At 36.3% G+C, this 22385-nt stretch overlaps 1 protein-coding gene across 2 annotated transcripts in view; it reads right to left on the bottom strand.

Moving 5' to 3' along the window:
* Positions 1–22385, bottom strand: part of LOC149784835 (uncharacterized) — a 165884-nt gene that overhangs the window by 46524 nt on the left and 96975 nt on the right. For both annotated transcript variants that reach the window (XM_089978396.1, XM_089978397.1), the window contains exons 11-13: positions 3611–3749; positions 2623–2755; positions 441–484 (exon numbers count right to left, since the gene is read on the bottom strand). In XM_089978396.1, coding sequence (XP_089834522.1) covers positions 441–484; positions 2623–2755; positions 3611–3749 — 316 coding nt within the window. The remainder of the gene's footprint in view (positions 1–440; positions 485–2622; positions 2756–3610; positions 3750–22385) is intronic.

The following is a 22385-nucleotide window of genomic DNA, read 5'->3' as shown; positions in this document are numbered from 1 at the left end:
TTTGTTATTAAATTTTTTAATTTTCATGCCATCTTTTCCAAATTAAAACAGACTAACCACAGTTATCAGTAAAAATCAGAAAAAGCACAAGCTTTCATTTACCAATTTGGGATTAGAATGTTTTTAAATTTTAACCTTCCATCAGTCATGCTAAAATAAGAAGTCTTCACTGCATAAAACTTTCACTAATTGCAAACTAGAATATGCATATCATTGGCCTATCTTGTTACTAAGGTGAATATGCATATCACTGGCCTATCTTGTTACTAAGGTGAATATGCATATCACTGGCCTATCTTGTTACTAAGGTGAATATGCATATCATTTACCTATTTTGTTACTATGTTGAACAAAAACTACAAATTTAGTAGACTCATTAAATTCTGTACTTTCTCCTTGACAAAAGTGATTTTATTTTATCCAAACAATCAATGCTGTACCTTTAATCATGCCTGCAATCTCATCCTCACCCAATATATCAGACCTGGAAAGAAAATAAAAGACCTTTTCCAATGAGATATGTTTGTGACTTTGTACACAAAAATGATAAACAGGTAATCCACTCAACACAAAGTCTCACTTGTGGAATGCATAAATGACTTTCAGAAGCATAAACATAATTGTAACATACTCTTTATCGCAACAGCATCGCCTCCTGAAAACTGAATCCTATATATTAGTGTCTGCTGAAACAGGTAGGGAGAAAAAGATAAAAAATTACATGATCTTATTTTCCAACTAGGTGTTTATTTCTAAATATGAATCCCCCCACCAAAAGAAGCTAATTTGGAGTAACTCACAATATGAAAACTGTTATTGGGGAAAATGTTAATGCTAAAAATTTAGGTCATAGTGACCTACTTCATGCAATATCTTCATGACAGCATGTCAGTCCTGCCTAACTGCATCCCTGAAAGAACACTAACATTTTATTTTTATTTCTGCTGCAAGCTATATGTGAGCAGTGAAATTGCACTGGAATCTATTTTCATTGGGGCACCATATTGGAGATGGGGTGCAAAAAACAGACAGGTACTAAAGTTTTGTTTTTATCCAAGAAAATCAAGAGTATTTCTGACAGAATAAGGGACGTTTTGCTTTTTTTCTTCATTTTCATGTTGCATTTCTGGTTGGAATTTATAGTGAATCTCGTACTTCATTAACATAAACATCTCAATCAGGTACAATGCTGATCTGACAGTTGTTTTGGAGAATTGTTGTTTAGCTCAAGGGAGGTAACTGCTGCAAGAAGCATCCTCTCTGTAAACAATTGCATTGACAGTAATGGCCGTAAAGATATCTGTACATGTTATTTTTACAACAAGTAATTTAAGTAAGGTTTGTGAGGTAATAAATTCATTTTGTTCAACGTACATGGACTATCATATAACTAATGCCCCCTCAACAGATATGGTAATACAAATAAAAGATTTTCAACTTTATTTAGAGATCCAATGACACCACCAACACCATCCTCACCAGAAAAACATACCTATGTCATACAATCTGTTATTATATAAATGGCATATCTACAATGCCAATATTGAGTCCAAAATTAGAGGTGAGTCATAACATATTAAATGAGCTTGCTTGTAGACTGGAATTATGATGATGCAGCTTTCTGCTTATGTGCGTCAGACAGAAAAACCAAGCCTGCCAAGTTACAAACTTATGGCACATAATAATATAATAATATTCAACCATATATTCAGTTGAATACAGCAACTAATTAATATATAAAAGGTGTAACTTTCAAAAACTACCAGAACCTTAATGCTGATACTACAGATATTACCATTAGCTGAGACAGGAAACCCTAGTACACCATGATAGAAACTTCATGCATATCTTCCAAAGCCTCAGTAAAAAAAAAAGGAACTGATGGAGACAATAAAAGACAATCTTGCTCATCAATGAACTTGTCAGAGATCTTCCTGATATAAGTCTATATTCCAAGTTTAATCAAAATTAGACAAGGACAATGAATTCAGAGATAAAACAAACTCTACGAATCAAATATTAGATCACCTCATTAATATGCAAAGATGTGGCCCATTTTCCAACTTGTTTGAGATACTGAATGATATAAACCTGTATTCCAAGTCTGATCAAACTGGATCAAAAACATGGCCTCAAGAGTGACAACAAGTTTGTTTGAGATATTGATGACATAAACCTATATTCCAAGTTTGATCAAACTGGTTCAAAAACATGGCCTCAAGAGTGACAACAAGTGAATGTTGTTGCACTGACGTCAGATACATAGTCACACCATAAACACACTGTCTTATGATATATGTCTTATGTCTCACTATGACTCACTATGTCTTATGTCTCATTATGACACACTATGTCTTATGACCAGCTGAGGTAAAAATCAGATGCAAAAATATAAATAAAAAACCACTGTAATTGACAAGAAATCTAAATACTGCTATTTTGCAATGGTCCCATATACAAGTATGTTTGAAAATTCAATGTATACATGCATAGTAAAATGTCTGACATACCAGAGGCTCCAATAATCATTTTTTAACACTGATTTAGTGATTGGATGCAAAAGAAGAGGGCAGTAACCTGGTATTAATAATTATTTTTTACACTAAAATATTTTCTACTTACCTGCTGTCTTCGGAGTCATAACCATCTTTGTACTTGTTCCTTGTTCCATGATTCCAAAGTTCCTCTGGGATTTCTTTTCCTTCAGCCATTAGCCGTGCTCTTTCCTCTCTCAACTGTAACCTCTTCGATCTCTCTAATGTAAGAATAATTTAATGATAAAAGCCAGAAAATAGCTGCATGGTTTCTGTTATCAGCACCTCCCTCATCTTTCCAGGTCCATCACCCATATCATGTCTTATGAACTATGAACCTGCCTATGTTAAATACCATATTTAAATGAATGATGGATACTCACTGACTGAAAATAAATACTCAAAAAAGTAACACAATTTTTTTTAGAAGAAACCCTAGTTATATGTCTCTTGCACGTTTTAGATACGAGATGAAAGCTAAGATTTATTTATTTCAGACTACATAGTCCATACATCTAAATTAAAATACAGATATAAAGGCAAAGCATTCCATAGAGCAACTGAACAGAACTAATACAAATGGGATCATCTTATTTTAGTGATGAACTATACATATTCTTGCTCATGCGAGTGGAAAAAATGTTGCATGGACAAAACTTTTGAAATTGTTTGTTTCTTTGCAAAAACATTACTTAAATCTGCATAGTTTTTATAGTAATATAATAGGGTTCTACATTTTCACTCAATGAATTTTTGTTTTAAACTGCTGCTTCCACTGTTTTTATTATAGTACTATAATAGGGTTTTTATTTTCACAAAATGGATTCTTTTTTATTCCATCTTGCTTTCTGATGTCATGTCTTAACATAACTACAAACTTTACCATATTTGCTTTTGTATACAGTAAGTATTTAAGTAGCTTACAAGAATTTCATAGCACGTAAGTTGTAAGAGACTCAAAAGCATCAAAATAAACCATATATGTCTAATTCAAATTTTGATATAAACACATGGTACAGTATTTGTGTTGCATAACAAGTCTCACAAAAATTGTATTAAGTTTAAAAATATCATACCCTCACGAGCTTTTAGTCGTTCCTCTCGTAACTTTCTCTCTTCTTCAATTCTTTCTTCCTCTTGTTTCTTACGCTGCTCCTCCAAAAATTTCTGTCTAGCTTTCTCTTCTTCAACCCTAGCTTCTTCTACGATACGTTCCTGAAAAGAGAGACGAGTTCAACATCAGTTTTGTGTTTATATTTATGATGACTGACAAAAGTTGTTCTTTTCAAACTGTTTCATTATGAAGACCAAAAAATTAAATCATTTTGAGAATTAATTTTCTTTTTTATGACTGCTGATCTGTTTCATTTTAAGTCTATCCAAGAACTGCACATGCATTCTCTGCTCTTCCTATTTATGAACTTTGAGTGAACCTAGTTCTTTTGTACAAATTTTAGAATCAACCATCCAGAAACAAAGAAGGGATTGTTGGCCAAATGCAAGTGTATTTGGCCTAGGAAGCTTTCTTCTAAAAACAAATTTCCAATGCTGTTGTTTGTATATTGTTTGTATATGTTATGAAAAGAACTGTTTCAAGGTTTTTCTAGTTTTTGTATCTTCATCCATATTTGATGGCATATCAGCATCATTTATCCAATATTCATTTTCTTCTCTTATTAACATCATCATTACTTGTATAAATCTGAAAGGCACTGAAGCTGGCACACTGTCACATTTGGCATTCTGGTCCAGCACTTTCTGTCAAATTTGATCAAAATCCATTAAGCGTTATTTTAAAAGGAAGTTGTTCAAGACTTGTCTATTTTTTGTAACTGCAGTCATACTTGATTGTAGATCAGCATCAGCTACAGAAAATTAAAATCCTTTCTTGCCATTTTTGTAAAATTTTATCAAAATTCTGTCAAGTTTCTTTTTTACAAAGTTGTTAAAAGGATTTTCCATTTCTAATTTTCCAGTCTACACATTACATACAGCGTCAAGAATATAAGAAATGCAAAACTTATTAATTAATTTCATTAATTAAATTATAATTTGTAACTTGACTTCCACCAATTGTCCCTAACGCTCACTATCTTTGCATTTTGATTCCAATGGTATGCCAATACTAACACTGCATAGGCGAGTATGTGTTGTTCACACAGTAGGGGTGACACGATACAGCGTTCTGTAAGCTTCAGATAATTCCATAAATTTTCATAACATTGTGATGTAAGGGCATATCCCCCCACCCCAAATTGTTTAGGAAATATTAGAATTTGATACTGAATACAATGGATGCAGACAACTGTTTACCTTCTATGTATGTGTAGGCCTCGTATCCACCCTGTCGATGAAAATGGCAATTTCCAGCATTTGGAGAATGACAGTGGGAAAGTTCTTTGTTAACAGTCAAATTTTCCCTTCAGTTTGAAACACCAAGAAGATGACTGTTAGGGAAATCTTGTTGACAATCGAGTTAGAAATTATAAATCAATAAATAAAATAATTAAGTTTTGTACATTTTTTCGTGTCTTTGATGTGTTTTATCTTTAAAATCGGTAGGGGTATACCAGCTGCCAGGATTGTAAGCTGAAACATTACTAATGGTGGCCTTATGTTTTTTGGTAAATCAGCATAGTTTTTATGAATCTGAAAGCCATTCATGTTCGAATGCTTTCTGGCAAGATTGGTCAAATTCTGATGATTAGCATTTTAGAAAAGATGTTTAATGGTTTGTTTTTTTTTGTAATTTTTAAATAAAGCTGTCATATTAACCTGAAAGCCCTTTATAGCAGGATGATTTCTGCTGAATTATGTCAAAGTCTGTCAAGCTTTTTCGATCTGTCATTTTAAGGAATTTCTATTTTTAGTAATGACAGCCATATCTGATGGCCAATCAGCATCATTTGTAAAAATCTGAAAGCTTTAATGCCAGAATGCTCCCTACTGAGTCTGTCTGAAATAGGTCTGGTGGTTTTTTAGAAGTTTAAAATAGCACAATTTTAAGTATGCATACTTGGCCATACCATTAGCACATTAGGCAATGTGAGCTAAAGATATGACTTTGTATTGTAAGGATTTATACATATAAGACACATCCAACTGCAAACTGCACAGACCCAGATCTACTGTTGCAACATGTGGGATAGATCTGGGCATGTGCAGTCTGTTTAGAGTAATCAGTAGAAGAAACAACACAAACCTGACCTGCATGCACTTTATGTGGCAGATCAGGTTCTATGTTATTTGCATTTTGACTCAACTCAAAAGCATATATATATATGATTGTGCAGATATGCTGCTAATCTTTACCCAGATATGTATATCTGGAAGATCCCAAAAAAGTTAATGGCTCCTGCCGGACATTTTATTTCTCAAAAGTTATTGTCTCATCCAGATATTTGTGAAATTAAACATGAAAGATTCAATGTTGTAAAAGAAAAATTAATATACTAATTGTTAAATGTACCAGAAAATGTATCATTTTTGGATCCTGATTGCTGCTGCTTTAGTTTTAGTGTTATTTTTCGATGCTTCGCAAGTTTTGTCTATTTACACCATTTATAAGCATTATTTTTTTCTTTCATAAAGTTATAATATGGGATTGCATGCAGCCACATCATTTAATGCCACTCTGCTGTTTTTAACAAGAGTCCCTTGAATGGACAGATGCTCTACTGGCCAAAAGGAATTTCCAAGACTTCAAGATAAGACCATTTCTTCCTTTCAACCGCTGAGTGCTGAAACCACCTCTTATATTCTTCAGTGAAAACAAGATTTCCGAATAAGTTGCTGTGGTGGATACATTGGAAATCAAAGTGGTATCATTTTCATTTAGGATCAAAAAGATATCATAAGTCTTCAAGTGAAAACCCCATGCTGATATCACTTTCCATTCTGGATGAGCAACTATTACAAGATTTTCAAGTTGGCTGCCAAAGTGACCATACTTGATATCAGACTGGCACCATTTTCATTTAGGACCACTTAGATACCATAAGAAATATTTTGTGAAAGTACTATGTTGATACGAACTGCCAGCTAGGATTCTCAAGATGACAGTTGTGGTGGCCATATTAAAACAAAAATTGGCACCATTTTCATCTGTGACCAAAACTGGATTTTATAAAAAGTCTTTGTATGAAAACCTGATGCTGATATGATCAATCTTTCAAGAGAACCAGTGATAACAAGATTTTCCAGCTGGCCACTAAGCACCAACCACACGTCATACAAAGTCTTTTAGTATAAACTACACAGGACCATCCAGACAATGTGGTGGTCATTTTCATACTGGTAGCAGCAGAGAGGGTGAACAGACCATAGAATTCCGACAAAACAAATAAAACAAACAAATAAATCATCTCGTAGAAAGGTCCAGATTTTACAAATGAACTTTCCTTGAGATGTTTATTTTTGCAATGACCGATTGTGCTAATAAAACCTCAGTTCGAAATAGTAGCTGAAAAAATAAAGTACTCTACGTGTTTATTTATTTCTTGTTTATTTTTTTGACGACCAACGTTGGTAGGTACCCTCTCTGCTGCTATTAATTTACCACCATACCAAGTTTGATGAATATTTTTCAACTCGTTCTCGCTGTCGTTTTTCCTCATCTGTTTCATCTTCATCTGAATCTTCGGAATTTGTTCTATGTTTCAAGTAATATTCAAGTTCTGATGGTGGTTTTTCTATTTTTGGATTTATGTTCTTTCTGTGTTTATAATATATCATCAAACTTCTGTATCGATCTCCACCGCAATTTTTACAAATCTGATATAATCCTCTAACGCCGTTGTTACATCCAACACATCTTCGTGGACCAGCATGAGGATTTTTCTTTATAAGATAATTATGTTTCTTGCAATATTCTCCACGGCATTTTTTATTACAATTGTTAGTGGTTCCTTGACGCAGCCACGCACAGTTGTTCATTATATTAATGATATCTGTTTAATTAAATTTAATTTTATCATCACCCCTCTCTGCTGCTCCTCTTCTGCTGATATTAATTAAATTATTATGTTATAATAAAATGGTACATCCAGAATCTCATACTGCAAGAACAGCACGAGAACGATTAGAAACAATTAAAAAATTTCTTCCTGTCAGAGACTCATTTAGAAAAAATCTGCAAGCGCAGCAAGAGTCAAAAGTTGAGTACGAAGAAGACACTAAAAAACTATTTAAACCTGTCACTGCAGCTACTAAGAAAGCTGCATCGGCTGTTGAAAAAACTATATGGGGAGATATTGCGGAGGAAGATGAGAAGAGGAAAAAGGGTATTTTTCCGGTATTAGAACAAACTGCAGCGCAGGCTGAAAAAATAGCAGCGAGAACTAAAAAAACAAAGAAGATTTTACGAGACCTTCCAACTGACATAGCTGCGGCTCAGCCTCCACCTGTTGATGAGGAAATACTTGAAGGTATTGAAGAACTTCGTACTGAAGTCGCCGATGTGAGAAAAAAACTTGCATCTAAATCCAAACCAGCAGGAGAAAATGTAGAATTAATTGCAAAATTTAACGAAGGAGTTGTTGAGGAAATTAGAAAAACTGAAAGAGAGAGATTACCTGAAGCAATATTAAATAGTATATCTAATAAATCTAGTATTTTAAAACCCCGTTATGAAAAAACAAATGATGATAATTTCATTAAATGGATATATCGCGTATATTACAACAAAAAACAAGCTAGAGGTCCAGAATTTGAAAAACTTAAAGAAGAAGTAAAAAAACTTTATAGAGAGAGATGGGAACAACTAGAACAAGGAGAGTCCTCCCAGTATCAGCTTCCTCCACCTCTGCGACAAATAGAACAACAACAATCTTCTTCGCCACAGCAAAGGTTGATATCGGAAATTAAAAAGACTAAAGAGTCACTTAAATCACCCTCCTCGAAGAAAATTCCTGCACCGAAAATGACATTTACACCGACAGGTTCACCACATGGATTTCGAGAAGGTTCACCCCCGGCCACCGCTGAAGTACTTACTTCGGTAATGCAACCACCAGTATTTAAAACACCTCAAGATGAACCTAAAACAGGATCTGGTTTATGTCCTGATAATATCATCAATGACGTGTCACGGTTAGAAGTTCTCATAGGAGGAAAACGTGCCGGAAATAATTCACCAGAAATAACCAATGAAGCAGCTGATATTTGTCGGCGACTATTTCAAGGTGGTATCATGGATATTGGCGTTTACCGAGAACTTATTGATGAGCTCGTTGATGACTAGTTGTTAGATAAATGGTAAATAAAATAAGATGATTGTGCATGATAATCATCGTAAACCCACACAGGTTAGAGCGGTAAACTCACGATTACCAATCCATGAAGCAATTTACGGAAATGGACTTGGTGATGTCATTCGGGGATTATTCACGAGGATAGCTCCAAAAGTAGCACCCGTCGCAAAACAATTATCGATGAAGGCTATTGATATTGTTCGTGATAAAGCTCCTGGTGCAATTGTCAATGTTGCTGGTAAGGCGTTCTCGGCGATCAAAGAAAGATTATCACGATTATTGCGACGAAAACAACAACCACCGGTGAAACTGGCAAGTACTGAGGTGATGCCTGCAGATGTTAGCAAAATAATAAATCAGGCTGCAAATCAAAAACTAGCGGCGATATCTGAAGAAGCAGAAAAAAATATAACAGCAAATTTAATAGCAGGAAGTGGTCTTCGTCGACGATGATCATCATTTGGAAAAATGGTAACTATAATAAAAATGTTCAGGCGCGAATCAGACCCAGCATTTGATATGGAGGCACCTGTCCTTAAGTACGAGTCAGTACGTGATTATCAGTTTTATTCTTATGACGCAAGACAACCAAATCATCAGGGGAGAATCGAATTACAGGTTCATGATACAAGTAGATATTTCTTGCCCGCTGAGGCGTTTATTGAAGTAGAAGGTAGACTTGTAACGAATGTTGTAGCTAATACGCCATATGCTGCTAATTTACGTGTTGGTTTTGTCAACAACGGGATTATGGCACTGTTTGATAGCGCCACATACATGATTGATGGAAAAAATATTGAATCAATTCAGAAGGATGTTGATGTTGCTACAACAATAATTGGTCTGGCGAGATATTCTGACGACTTTACAAGATCAGCTGGTCCAACAATGATGTTTGCTAAGGATATTACTGACAACGCTGATCATATCAGGTATGCTAAAATACGGACACCACAAGGTACTGCATCTGATCCACAACCGGTTGCTGATGGTCCTGAATACGCAGCCAGACCAGCTGCTGCTTTTGATATTGTAAAAGGTGATAGCGCGACTTTCAACTTGGGATTTGCAACATGCCAAGCAGCGCTGTCGGGAGATAATAGAAATTTTTCGTGTGCAATTCCATTATCTCACATCTTTGGATTTTGCAGAAATGTTAGAAAGGTCATCTTTGGAGCTAAACACACAATTGTGCTCGTAAGAAAAGGTGATGATAATGATGCAATCTGGCGAGGTGCTGGTGTTGCTGATGCTGGTAAAGTAAATATATCAAAACTTTCATTGTGGATGCCAGTAATGACACCATCTATTACTGAGGAACAAAAATTACTATCTTTTATGGATCAAGGCGGCAAATCATTGCTATCATGGTTAACAGTAACCACAGATGCTGCTCTAAGCAATATTAATGGTTTATTTACATGGCATATAGCATCACAACAGGGTGTTTCTGCACCACGACATATTTTTATTGCACTACAAGATAATGCTCGGACGAATAATCAACAACGTTCACATATGATATTTGACAACCTTGGAGTTAATGAAGTTTCCTTACGGATAAATGGGCATCAAGAACCAGCCGAGGATATACAACTAAATTTTGATCAAAATCATGTAGCGCGTGCATATCATCGTTTGATGTCATTTATGGGACGTGATCAAAATATAGATACCGGGTTGCAAATATCACAACTAGATTTTACAGGTCTATATCCGATTTATTATTTTTCACTAGAACATCTTGATTTATCCAAACAATCTGTCGTTGATATACACTTTCGAGCTCATGTTACTAACCCGCCAGGTGGTGGTGCTTTCTACAGAGCGATCGCGGTCATACTTAGCGACAAGGCCATGTTACTTGAAGGTGGTAGTGGTCGAATGAGGGTCGTTGATGCACCGGTGGAAAATCTTTAATCGTGTTATTTAGAAAAATATATTTTATATAAAAATGTCGTATAGTCATGTTAATGTTACTCTGACTCCTGGTCAGGTAAAAAAGCTTCAATCAAAAACCGCCAACAAATGCGGAACTAAAATATCACTAAAACGAGATCAGATTGGTGGTGGTCCAAACAAATTATCGTTGACAAATAATCAGATTAAACATTTCAATAAAGCCCTAGAATCAAAAACTGGAGTTCAATTCCATCTCTCCCCGAGCGCCATCAAAGACATGGTTAAAACGGGTGGTATATTCCCATTTCTTGCGGCCATTCCGGCATTACTAGCTGCGGCTGCTCCAGCCTTAAAAGCGGTCGCGTTAGGTGCTGCTGGAGCGGCGGGTAAAAAAATTTTCGAAAAAGCTACTGGTGGACGATATAACAAAAAAAAGGGGCGCGGTCTAAGATTACCGGGATCTCGTTGGGGGAGAGGCCTAAGGCTTCCAGGGTCACTTCGTTAGACGTTCCATCATCAAATTTTGATTTACTTGATGCTGCTAAAAAATTAAAAATATCCGCCTTTAGAGGTGTTTTTATGCGAGATCAATTACCGAAACAACCAAACAAACTAGAAACAGGTATTATTAATCTTGACAAACGTTCCGGACCCGGTACTCATTGGGTATCATACGCGGTTGACCCGCGTGGAATTGTTTATTTTGACTCGTACGGGTTAGCTCCACCTGTTGAATTTATCAAGTATGTCGCACCACTCCACGCAACAACTAGCGGTTATAAAGTTTGGTATTCAACGCTACCCACACAAACAATGACAGATCCGCCAATATGCGGCCGTGAAGTAATTAATGTACTCGACGCAATATCAAAATCATCCAAGCCGCCACATAAAGTCGTGCACGATTATACAAGCAACCGATTTGTTGCGCGTAAAGCATTTTAAACAACGGATCTTATTATAATGGTTGATATTTACGGAATATCTTCTACTGGTAAGAAAATAAAATCCGACGTTGATCTGTCAAAGTATGCGACTAAAGATGACCTCGCTGATATCATGAACCTTGCTGGAGTTGACCCAGATGAAGTTGTTATTTTTCAAGATCGATATGGTAAACTAAAAACCAGCAATATCAGATGGAATGATATAGTCCGGCGAGTACTCGGTGCAGTTACGGATAATATTCCCATGTTTACTGACGGTGGTAGAATCAGAGATTCAAGTATGTCACTTAAAACCATCAGAGATGAAATTGCAAAAAGTGTTGCTAATCGCGTGAGAAACACCGGTGACACAATGACAGGTGAACTTAGCATGAACGGGAACAAAATAGTAGCTGTAACAGCTCCAAAATCTGACAACGACGTCGCAAACAAACAATACGTCGACGACGTGGATGGAAAACTATCCTCGCTACGGGCCGAGTATGACGTTCACGTAACCGGTTTTACAAGGCTTCGAAGAAATTTTCAAAAAACCGATGATGCCATAAATAAGTTCTTTGGAACTCCTTCCGTCATCGATATAAAACTTTCTGATATCAAAAGTAACCTAGACACGATCAAACGAACACAACTAGACATCGTAGCGGGAATTCCTGAGATTATCAATAAAACCAATCTGATTAAAATTCCAGCTGAAATAACTCCCGGGCATATCACAAACATCGTATGCACAGTATCATTGGGATTTGCAACATGGTCGCAGCAGAATAATTCTTTCAAATATACCGCAACAGTCACTGGCGTGTACAGGCTGTCTGTGTTTAGTGCTGCAAAATTTTACATATTTACAACGTATCCATGGCGTCATTCCACCGACAGGTTTTCCGGGGTTGTATCTGTTGTATTAAATAGCGGGACCGAAGAAGTATTTATGCTGGAAGCAGCTGATAAGAAATTAACCGCAACATCTTACTGGTGGTGTTTGGAATTTGTAGCTGAAACACCTCAATTGTTTACTGTATAAAAATATATATGGACGGTGCACAATACAGATACAATCAAGCGCGTGAATGGCAGGCGACGCTAAAAGATCAAGTCGATCAATATACAGTAAAAGTAAAAAAATATCGACGATGATTGGTTATCGTTGATGTGATTGTTTATTCAGTATCCGCTGTTGTTGCTGGAACCGGTGTAATATTATCAGCGTTGACAACGATGGCACCAGTAGCCGTAACTATCTGTATTTCAGCAGCAACAACTATTGCAGGTGTGCTTGGTATCATCACAAAAAAAATATGTACTTGTACGAACGAAAAGCTGGAGCGGCGGGTAAAAAAATTTTCGAAAAAGCTACTGGTGGACGATATAACAAAAAAAAGGGGCGCGGTCTAAGATTACCGGGATCTCGTTGGGGGAGAGGCCTAAGGCTTCCAGGGTCACTTCGTTAGACGTTCCATCATCAAATTTTGATTTACTTGATGCTGCTAAAAAATTAAAAATATCCGCCTTTAGAGGTGTTTTTATGCGAGATCAATTACCGAAACAACCAAACAAACTAGAAACAGGTATTATTAATCTTGACAAACGTTCCGGACCCGGTACTCATTGGGTATCATACGCGGTTGACCCGCGTGGAATTGTTTATTTTGACTCGTACGGGTTAGCTCCACCTGTTGAATTTATCAAGTATGTCGCACCACTCCACGCAACAACTAGCGGTTATAAAGTTTGGTATTCAACGCTACCCACACAAACAATGACAGATCCGCCAATATGCGGCCGTGAAGTAATTAATGTACTCGACGCAATATCAAAATCATCCAAGCCGCCACATAAAGTCGTGCACGATTATACAAGCAACCGATTTGTTGCGCGTAAAGCATTTTAAACAACGGATCTTATTATAATGGTTGATATTTACGGAATATCTTCTACTGGTAAGAAAATAAAATCCGACGTTGATCTGTCAAAGTATGCGACTAAAGATGACCTCGCTGATATCATGAACCTTGCTGGAGTTGACCCAGATGAAGTTGTTATTTTTCAAGATCGATATGGTAAACTAAAAACCAGCAATATCAGATGGAATGATATAGTCCGGCGAGTACTCGGTGCAGTTACGGATAATATTCCCATGTTTACTGACGGTGGTAGAATCAGAGATTCAAGTATGTCACTTAAAACCATCAGAGATGAAATTGCAAAAAGTGTTGCTAATCGCGTGAGAAACACCGGTGACACAATGACAGGTGAACTTAGCATGAACGGGAACAAAATAGTAGCTGTAACAGCTCCAAAATCTGACAACGACGTCGCAAACAAACAATACGTCGACGACGTGGATGGAAAACTATCCTCGCTACGGGCCGAGTATGACGTTCACGTAACCGGTTTTACAAGGCTTCGAAGAAATTTTCAAAAAACCGATGATGCCATAAATAAGTTCTTTGGAACTCCTTCCGTCATCGATATAAAACTTTCTGATATCAAAAGTAACCTAGACACGATCAAACGAACACAACTAGACATCGTAGCGGGAATTCCTGAGATTATCAATAAAACCAATCTGATTAAAATTCCAGCTGAAATAACTCCCGGGCATATCACAAACATCGTATGCACAGTATCATTGGGATTTGCAACATGGTCGCAGCAGAATAATTCTTTCAAATATACCGCAACAGTCACTGGCGTGTACAGGCTGTCTGTGTTTAGTGCTGCAAAATTTTACATATTTACAACGTATCCATGGCGTCATTCCACCGACAGGTTTTCCGGGGTTGTATCTGTTGTATTAAATAGCGGGACCGAAGAAGTATTTATGCTGGAAGCAGCTGATAAGAAATTAACCGCAACATCTTACTGGTGGTGTTTGGAATTTGTAGCTGAAACACCTCAATTGTTTACTGTATAAAAATATATATGGACGGTGCACAATACAGATACAATCAAGCGCGTGAATGGCAGGCGACGCTAAAAGATCAAGTCGATCAATATACAGTAAAAGTAAAAAAATATCGACGACGATTGGTTATCGTTGATGTGATTGTTTATTCAGTATCCGCTGTTGTTGCTGGAACCGGTGTAATATTATCAGCGTTGACAACGATGGCACCAGTAGCCGTAACTATCTGTATTTCAGCAGCAACAACTATTGCAGGTGTGCTTGGTATCATCACAAAAAAAATATGTACTTGTACGAACGAAAAGTTATCCGATTACAAAATAAAATTACATACAGCGACGGTAGCATACTCGAAATTATCCTCGTTGTTATCAGCGAGTCTCAGTGATGGAATTATATCTGATTTCGAATTTTCAATGATGACCAAAATATACGACGAAGGTATTAAAGATACAAGTATCAATAATGACAGAATTACTCCAGCAGATCGTGACCAACACAACTCCGCCAAAGATAATGATGATCTCGGTAAGTTCAATTAATCCTGAATTTAGTGTTAATTTTCCTACTGCAATTCCAGTAAAAGAAATAGCACTAGCTCAATTACGGGTATATTACAGCTGGCCAAATATCAGATCAAAATCATTTAATGGTACACCAGCAAATAATTCGCTCGTATTTACTAACAAGAACAAATCCGATGGAACACCTGACTGGGTTGTTGTTGAAATACCAACTGGCAGTTATGAGATCGAACAAATCAGTGAGGAATTTGCGCGTAGAATAAAATCAATAACGGGAAAGGAATCAAAAATATCAATAAACGTTCATGAGCCGACGTTGTCCTCGACGGTTGAAATAAACTCGCCTGATTATGCCGTTGATATTTATCAATCTTCAATCAGATCCGTGCTAGGTTGGCCTGAAATTCCCCTGGTGCATAAAGGACCACCAGAACCGAAAAAGTCTGATTATGTCACGGATAGACAATCATATCATGAAATTAATCCATCATACGGGGAAAAACTACGTATTTTTAAAAATAAATTAATATTTAGCCATTTTCTCTTTCACGACTCCATGGAGGCATGGACTTTTCTAAGTCGGGAGGGGGAAACAGGACATGTTTTTGGTCTTCATCGAAGTGATATTATTGAATATTTTCAGGAAATCAATCAAGAATGTAAAAAACAACTAGATCAACTGAATCAATATTTTAACGAACATATGTTTGACATATCAGCGTCATCGCGTGAAAAAATCATCACGCGTGTGGAAATATTAAATCAGCTTATATCAGATATGGAATATTTTAATAACCGAATAGTTCAAGCGATGGTTAGTTTAGGATCATTTAAAAAATTTGATGCATATAAATGGTTAGAAAAATATAAATTAACAGAAGCCGATGTACCGAATTATAAATTCCCCGGGTATAGTGTAACCGAGTTAAGAAAATCTGTCAATGATGTCATTGATGAGTTTTTTCCTAAAATACTCGATGCGTGGAAAAAACTAGCACCATCAGCAGTTGTTCTTAGACATGATAATGATCCACATGGCGGCGGAAGACACGTATCTCCGCGGATCGTTAATATAACACCGACGGTCGCGGTCAATCTGGTTTGTGACGTAATCGATGGCAGCTATCAAATAGATCTCGGAAGATCAAATCAAGCTCAACAAGGATACATCCTGTACACGTTCACACCACAAGTTCCCCCTGGAAATTTAATCGTGCAAGAACCAACTAATCCCGTGTATTTGCGGTGTCACAATAATATGTTAACACGAATCAATTTTAAGCTCACAGACCACCTTAATCGCTTGATTGACATACGTGAAGAAGAGCTTGTAATAAATCTGTATGTAAAGTCGTAAGACTTTTGTCTTAAGGATTTCTGTCCTAAGACTTGCGTCGTAAGGACTTTTGTTGTAGATCTTCATGTGGAGGAGGGTTTTACACGCGAGGATTTCTTAACAGTTAGAAGAACATTTGTAACAGAGATCAGACTCAAATTCGATCAACTTAAAAAAATATTTTATTATTACTGGCACAAATTTGTGTTTGGTACAAATTAATCGGCCTAGGCAACTAAGGCCTAGGCAACTAAAAAAGCTAGTCGATGAAAGTAAAATTAAAATTTCTATCACAAAAAAAATAATATTTATTAATTTTCCTGATTTTACAAATTACTTGATTTTGACTACCAACTACCCCCTCAGAAACATAAAAATGCACGAACTACTTGATTTTGACTACCAACTACCCCGTCAGAAACATAAAAATGCACGAACTACTTGATTTTGACTACCAACTACCCCATCAGAATCAAGAAAGTTCTAACCTTGTCAAATTGTTCCTAACAAATTTTATTTATTATAAATTAATTTTATTTATTAATAATATTATTTTTATTTTTTTTTTTACTAAAATACAACGAAATTGCTCAATTTTCCTGATTTTGACTACCAACTACCCCGTCAGAAATCAAGTAGTTCGTGCATTTTTCTTTGATTTTGACTACCAACTACCCCGTCAGAATCAAGTAATTTGTGCATTTTTCTTGATTTTAGTAAAAAAAAAATAAATCCTCAGTAAAAATAATATTATTAATAAATAAAATTTATTAGGAACAAATTTGACAAGGTTAGAACTTTCTTGATTTTGACTACCAATACACGTGGTCAGCGTTGACATGGACCCCAGTTACCAAAACTTTCATTTTCATTATCATCAGTAACGAAGTTACCTTGGATCGTTTCATCAGTAACGAAGTTACCTTGGATCGTTTCACCAGTAACGAAGTTACCTTGGATCGTTTCATCAGTAACGAAGTTACCTTGGATCGTTTCACCAGTAACGAAGTTACCTTGGATCGTTTCACCAGTAACGAAGTTACTCTGGATCGTTTCACCAGTAACGAAGTTACTCTGGATCGTTTCACGATCTAACATAATTTTTCTTAATAGTCTTATGCGGGTACTAATCGTTTTCTTTGCCTCATACTCGTGGGATAATAACGACTTAATTCTTTCTACGGCGGTAGAAAGAGGAACGAACTCCTTCACATGATCATCTTCTACGGTAGCTAGCGACTGAAACATTGCCGATTGAATCCGTTTCATGAGACTGTATTCAGATGATAGTGTGTGTGTCCCCATGGTTTTACGTTCTTGTAAAATCTCAAAAGTCAGAAACTATTTTTTCAGGATTAAGTTCATCAGATATATTAATTCCATCTTTTTTTAATTTTTTAATAGCGACAATTACATCATTGATATTTTCATGGTTCATTATATAATATATAAATCTTTAAAATAAAAAAAATATCCCTAGAACACCTATCGAGTGTATTAGCGAGTTCGTCGGGATGTTTCAGGGACAGCACAACCAAGAACTTGTAGCTTGCCACCGCAATCTACCAAGTTCATTAGGCAAATATTCCCTCTACGAGAGCCCCTAACCCGCCAAACAACGGTCTAGAGGCCCAAGAGGGAGGACAGCACAACCCTCATTAAACTCGTAGCTTGCCACCGCAATCTACCAAGTTTAAGGATATACACATAACATATAACTAACTAAGGACAGCACAGTCCTCATTAAACTCGTAGCTTGCCACCGCAATCTACCAAGTTTATCGGACATACATACAATGAAATGGTTATATACAATGAATGAAGAGCCCCTATCGAGTGTATTAGCGAGCTCAGATTATGAATGAAACGGTACTAACTGAGGACAGTACAAACATGTACGCTCAGCAAAATCACACCCACAATAATTAATCCAGTGGGTGATACGAAAATATGTATCAACCACAAGTCGATATTGTGGTTGTGAATTTGCTGAGCGGAGGGGTTCTTGCGGTTCCCCCCACTATTATAAAAATCGCAATTATGCGCACCACCGACAAATTGTCAGCCATGGGGATTCGATCCTGGACCGCGAGCGCCACAGTCCAATACCATACTGATCGAGCTATCAAACATTGTTACGAACATATGTTTCGGAAGTTAATATATAGCTAAGGAACCAATATTTACACTAAACAGCAGTTTCTGAATAATAACAGTTTCTGTATTTATAACAGTTTCTGTATTTGTAGCGGTTTCTGAATAATAACAGTTTCTGTATTTATAACAGTTTCTGAATAATAGTTTCTGTATTTATAACAGTTTCTGTATTTGTAGCAGACCGAAAATCAATAATAACAGTAGCATTAATGCACCAGTCAAAGAACTTTCCAGAGTGTAAGTTCAGTGAACACACAACTGCAGGTCAATTACAATGAGTAACGGTTTCTGTTTACACACAGCTTCCTACGGATCATGTGTTGTATGATGGGGGAAATATTTAAAAAACATAAATAATACTTCTACGAGTAATTAGTTACGATGTAATTAGTTACGATGTAATTAGTTAAACTGACTAATTACGATCATAAAAAACCAACCATCTACGAAGAAAACTATATATTACAAAGTAATCTCCCCTTAAATCAAAAATTCAGTAGTGTATGGAGGACCTACTGTGACATAAATTAAAAAATTAATTCAATGTGGTGATGATAGTTAATAATGTGGTGATGATAGTTAATAATGTGGTGATGATAGTTATTGATACTGAAATGTAATTTTCTGCTTATATTTTTTCGAAAAAGCAGATCTGGTTATATTATCTGCGACGTATTTTACCACACGCGAGTCAATATCAAAATATGTCGCAGCAGCGTTCATAGACTGAAACATAATTTCTTCACCGGTTTCTATGTTTGTAGAAATTACCGCCCTCTTTCCGATTGTCTTACATCTTCCTGTATTACCACATGCAGAGTTCACGCTTCGAGTGACAACACGAAGGTTGTGTAGGGAGTTATTTTGAGTGTCCCCGTCAATATGATCAATAACAAGACCGTCTTTGATCAAACCCCTGTGACACTCGTATGTGAAACGATGACAATGATAATTTTTCTTTCCAACTACAAATCTAAGATAGCCAGTATTAGAAACATAACCAACTGGTTTTTTTAACTTGCAGTGTCTGATGATACCATTAATATTTGATTCATAGTTTGTTATGACAGGATGTGGGACAAATATATTTTGCTCCATTATAATAATATTATATGTTTAAATCATTGTTTGTCTGAAATCTTGATATATAATCCTTCACGGATTTTATAGCGTTTTCACCGCTATTATTTTTTTTGTCATAATATCTTTTAAGTTCTCTGAACCGTTTCCCGCCGCACTTTCCACATAATTCTGTCTTTCCACGTACTCCAATACCACACCGTAGACATGGTATTGGTCCTAGACTTCCTCGTCGTATGTTTTGTGAGTGCATCCAACAAAATTCCTTTCTACAGGATTTGTTGCATCGATTTACTGAGCCGATCATCAACCATCTACATTGGGACATTGTGTATATATATATAATTTTCTTTATTTAAATATTTGTTTTAATTATATGAACGAGTTTGAGAGATTATCCCAAACTAGGCCTGTTAAGTATAAATTCAACCTTGACAGATTATCTTCTGACTTGCCAGTACGAGATCTGGTTGATCCGAAAAATAAGTTTGATCTCGAAAATTCATGACGCTAAGAAAGAATTTTACACGGATGGTGCATCTCATACATGGTCAACGTTCAAGATTATACGAAACACTGACTTTGTCACGGACGCTACAATGAATGACAAGCGAGCGGCAACTATCATTAACTACATCGCTGAATACGAGGGCAATCAAAAATATTTCTTCAGAGTAAAATTTATTGTATTAACAGAAACAGATAGTTGGATTATCCGTGACAAATATGATCCTGTCCTTGGTAATAATAAAACTATCATATTAAGTAAAAATTCCAGACCGGGTCTATTGACTGGTATTGATAAACCGTATTATGAGCGAGCGTATCCTGTAACAGCAGTTATTTATGGAATTTATGAGATAAATAAAAAACCCAACGTTGATAAACTAGCGCCGATGAAATTTTCAAGGTTAAATTGTGTAGCTGAACGAGTAATAGAACACTTTACAAACGCGATGCGTGGAAATGGATTAACTGATTTAAGGCGTGAAAAAATAAACTCGTGGGCTGATTCAGTTAAGGATAAAGGTGCTACAATAAAAGATGTTGCTGAGTTAGGAAAAATATTAAAATTTCCAATAACCGTAGCAACAATAACGGGAGAAGTACTGTACCAGTCGAAATATAAATCGAAAGGAGCTCCAATAAATATTATCGATCATAACGCGCACGCATGGACTAACGCAGTAACAATATTTCCACGTGATCGAACTGTTAGATTTTACCCCACAGAATTATCTGTGGCAGATAATTCTGGGGCAGATAATTCTGTGGCAGATAGTATGTTTGATTTTATCAACAAAATAAGTAAAACCGATCCTGTATCGGTATGGTTATTCAAAAGTAATGAGGAGGGTGAATTTGATCAGTTTGTCAAACTGAACGGTGAAATATATCGCACAGAATCCCTCCATGACGAGATGAAAAATCTTGCGACGTTTTTACAGTGCAAGCACGCGGAAAATACTGACAAATTACTAACTAATTGTTTTACCGTTCCATCTGTTGCGGCTCATTTCGCCAGAGAACGAAATTCATGGAAACCAACACGATTTGATTTACTCGAGGACGTACGCGCAAGTTGCGTCGAATATGGACATGGCGGATTATGGAATACCAAATACAATTACAATGATGTTATTTCGGTTGATATGGTTGCATGTTATCCAGGAAGTTTTCTGGGATACGGAGATTGTTCTACGTACTTTGAAAGATTTGGTCACCCTACAAACGAGATGACGCGAGTGGCAATTAATGGACCATTACCTGATTTTGATCTGACTGGATTCGCCTGTATTGAGTCGTTCGAGTTTAACGAAAATCTTCACAAGATTTGTTATGTTTGGTTTGGCAGACATTTTTGTGAAAAACGTTGGGCACCTATAGTTTTGTTGCGATATATGCTAGATTGTATGATACTGACATCGTTGGTGGTCAGTGAGGCAATTATATCATATCATGCACAGACCAAAGTTTGGTTGCCCATGTCAGATTCTGAAGTTATCAGCGAGTTTAAGGATGATATTCCTAATAAACTCAAAACCGCAAAAGATCTCAGTAGAAAAATTATAGGTAAATTTACTCAAGGTGGTGCATATGATTATAAAAGACATCACGCACGATTAATTTTAGATGATGCCGAGTACGATTTTATAATCGCTGATACAACGGCGAAAAATACATTTGTAAATCGAGAGAGTGTTTATTTATCCGACGGAACAAAATTAGGTACGATCGTTAGTTACATAAATGACGTATCCCCGCAATATACTCATCTAAGATCTTCCATGTTGGCTTATGTTTCTATAAATTTATTATCGATGATTAATAGATTTCCTGAGACCGCAGTCAGAGTCGCAACAGATTCGTTTTATATTTCAAGTAAATATTTAGAACCTGTTATGAAATTTACAAGTAATGATGAACGATGGGGTTCGTGGAGAATAAAAAAGGAACTATTACACAATTACACAGAATCAGCAGATGTTCCAGTGAGAGATGTTTATCGTGAGAGTAATAAAATATCAGAAATGTCGAAAGCACCATCGTTGAGTGATCCAATAACCAGATATAAGACAGTATATCTCAATGGACCTGGTGGATGCGGCAAAACAACTCGAACGATTAATGTTTTTAGAAATTCAGATATAATCGTGCTGACACCCACACATAGACTCGCACGTGAGATGAAACAGCGGCAAGTACAATCGTGCACATATCATAGTTTCTTCCGATGGCGCGGAGA

The sequence above is a fragment of the Sinohyriopsis cumingii genome, chromosome 13, assembly GCF_028554795.1.
Source record: "Sinohyriopsis cumingii isolate HCF-2022 chromosome 13, ASM2855479v2, whole genome shotgun sequence".
In the NCBI taxonomy this organism is placed as follows: Eukaryota; Metazoa; Mollusca; class Bivalvia; order Unionida; family Unionidae; genus Sinohyriopsis; species Sinohyriopsis cumingii.
The sequence above is the reverse complement of the archived record's forward strand: the minus strand, read 5'-3'. Positions and strand labels throughout refer to the sequence as shown.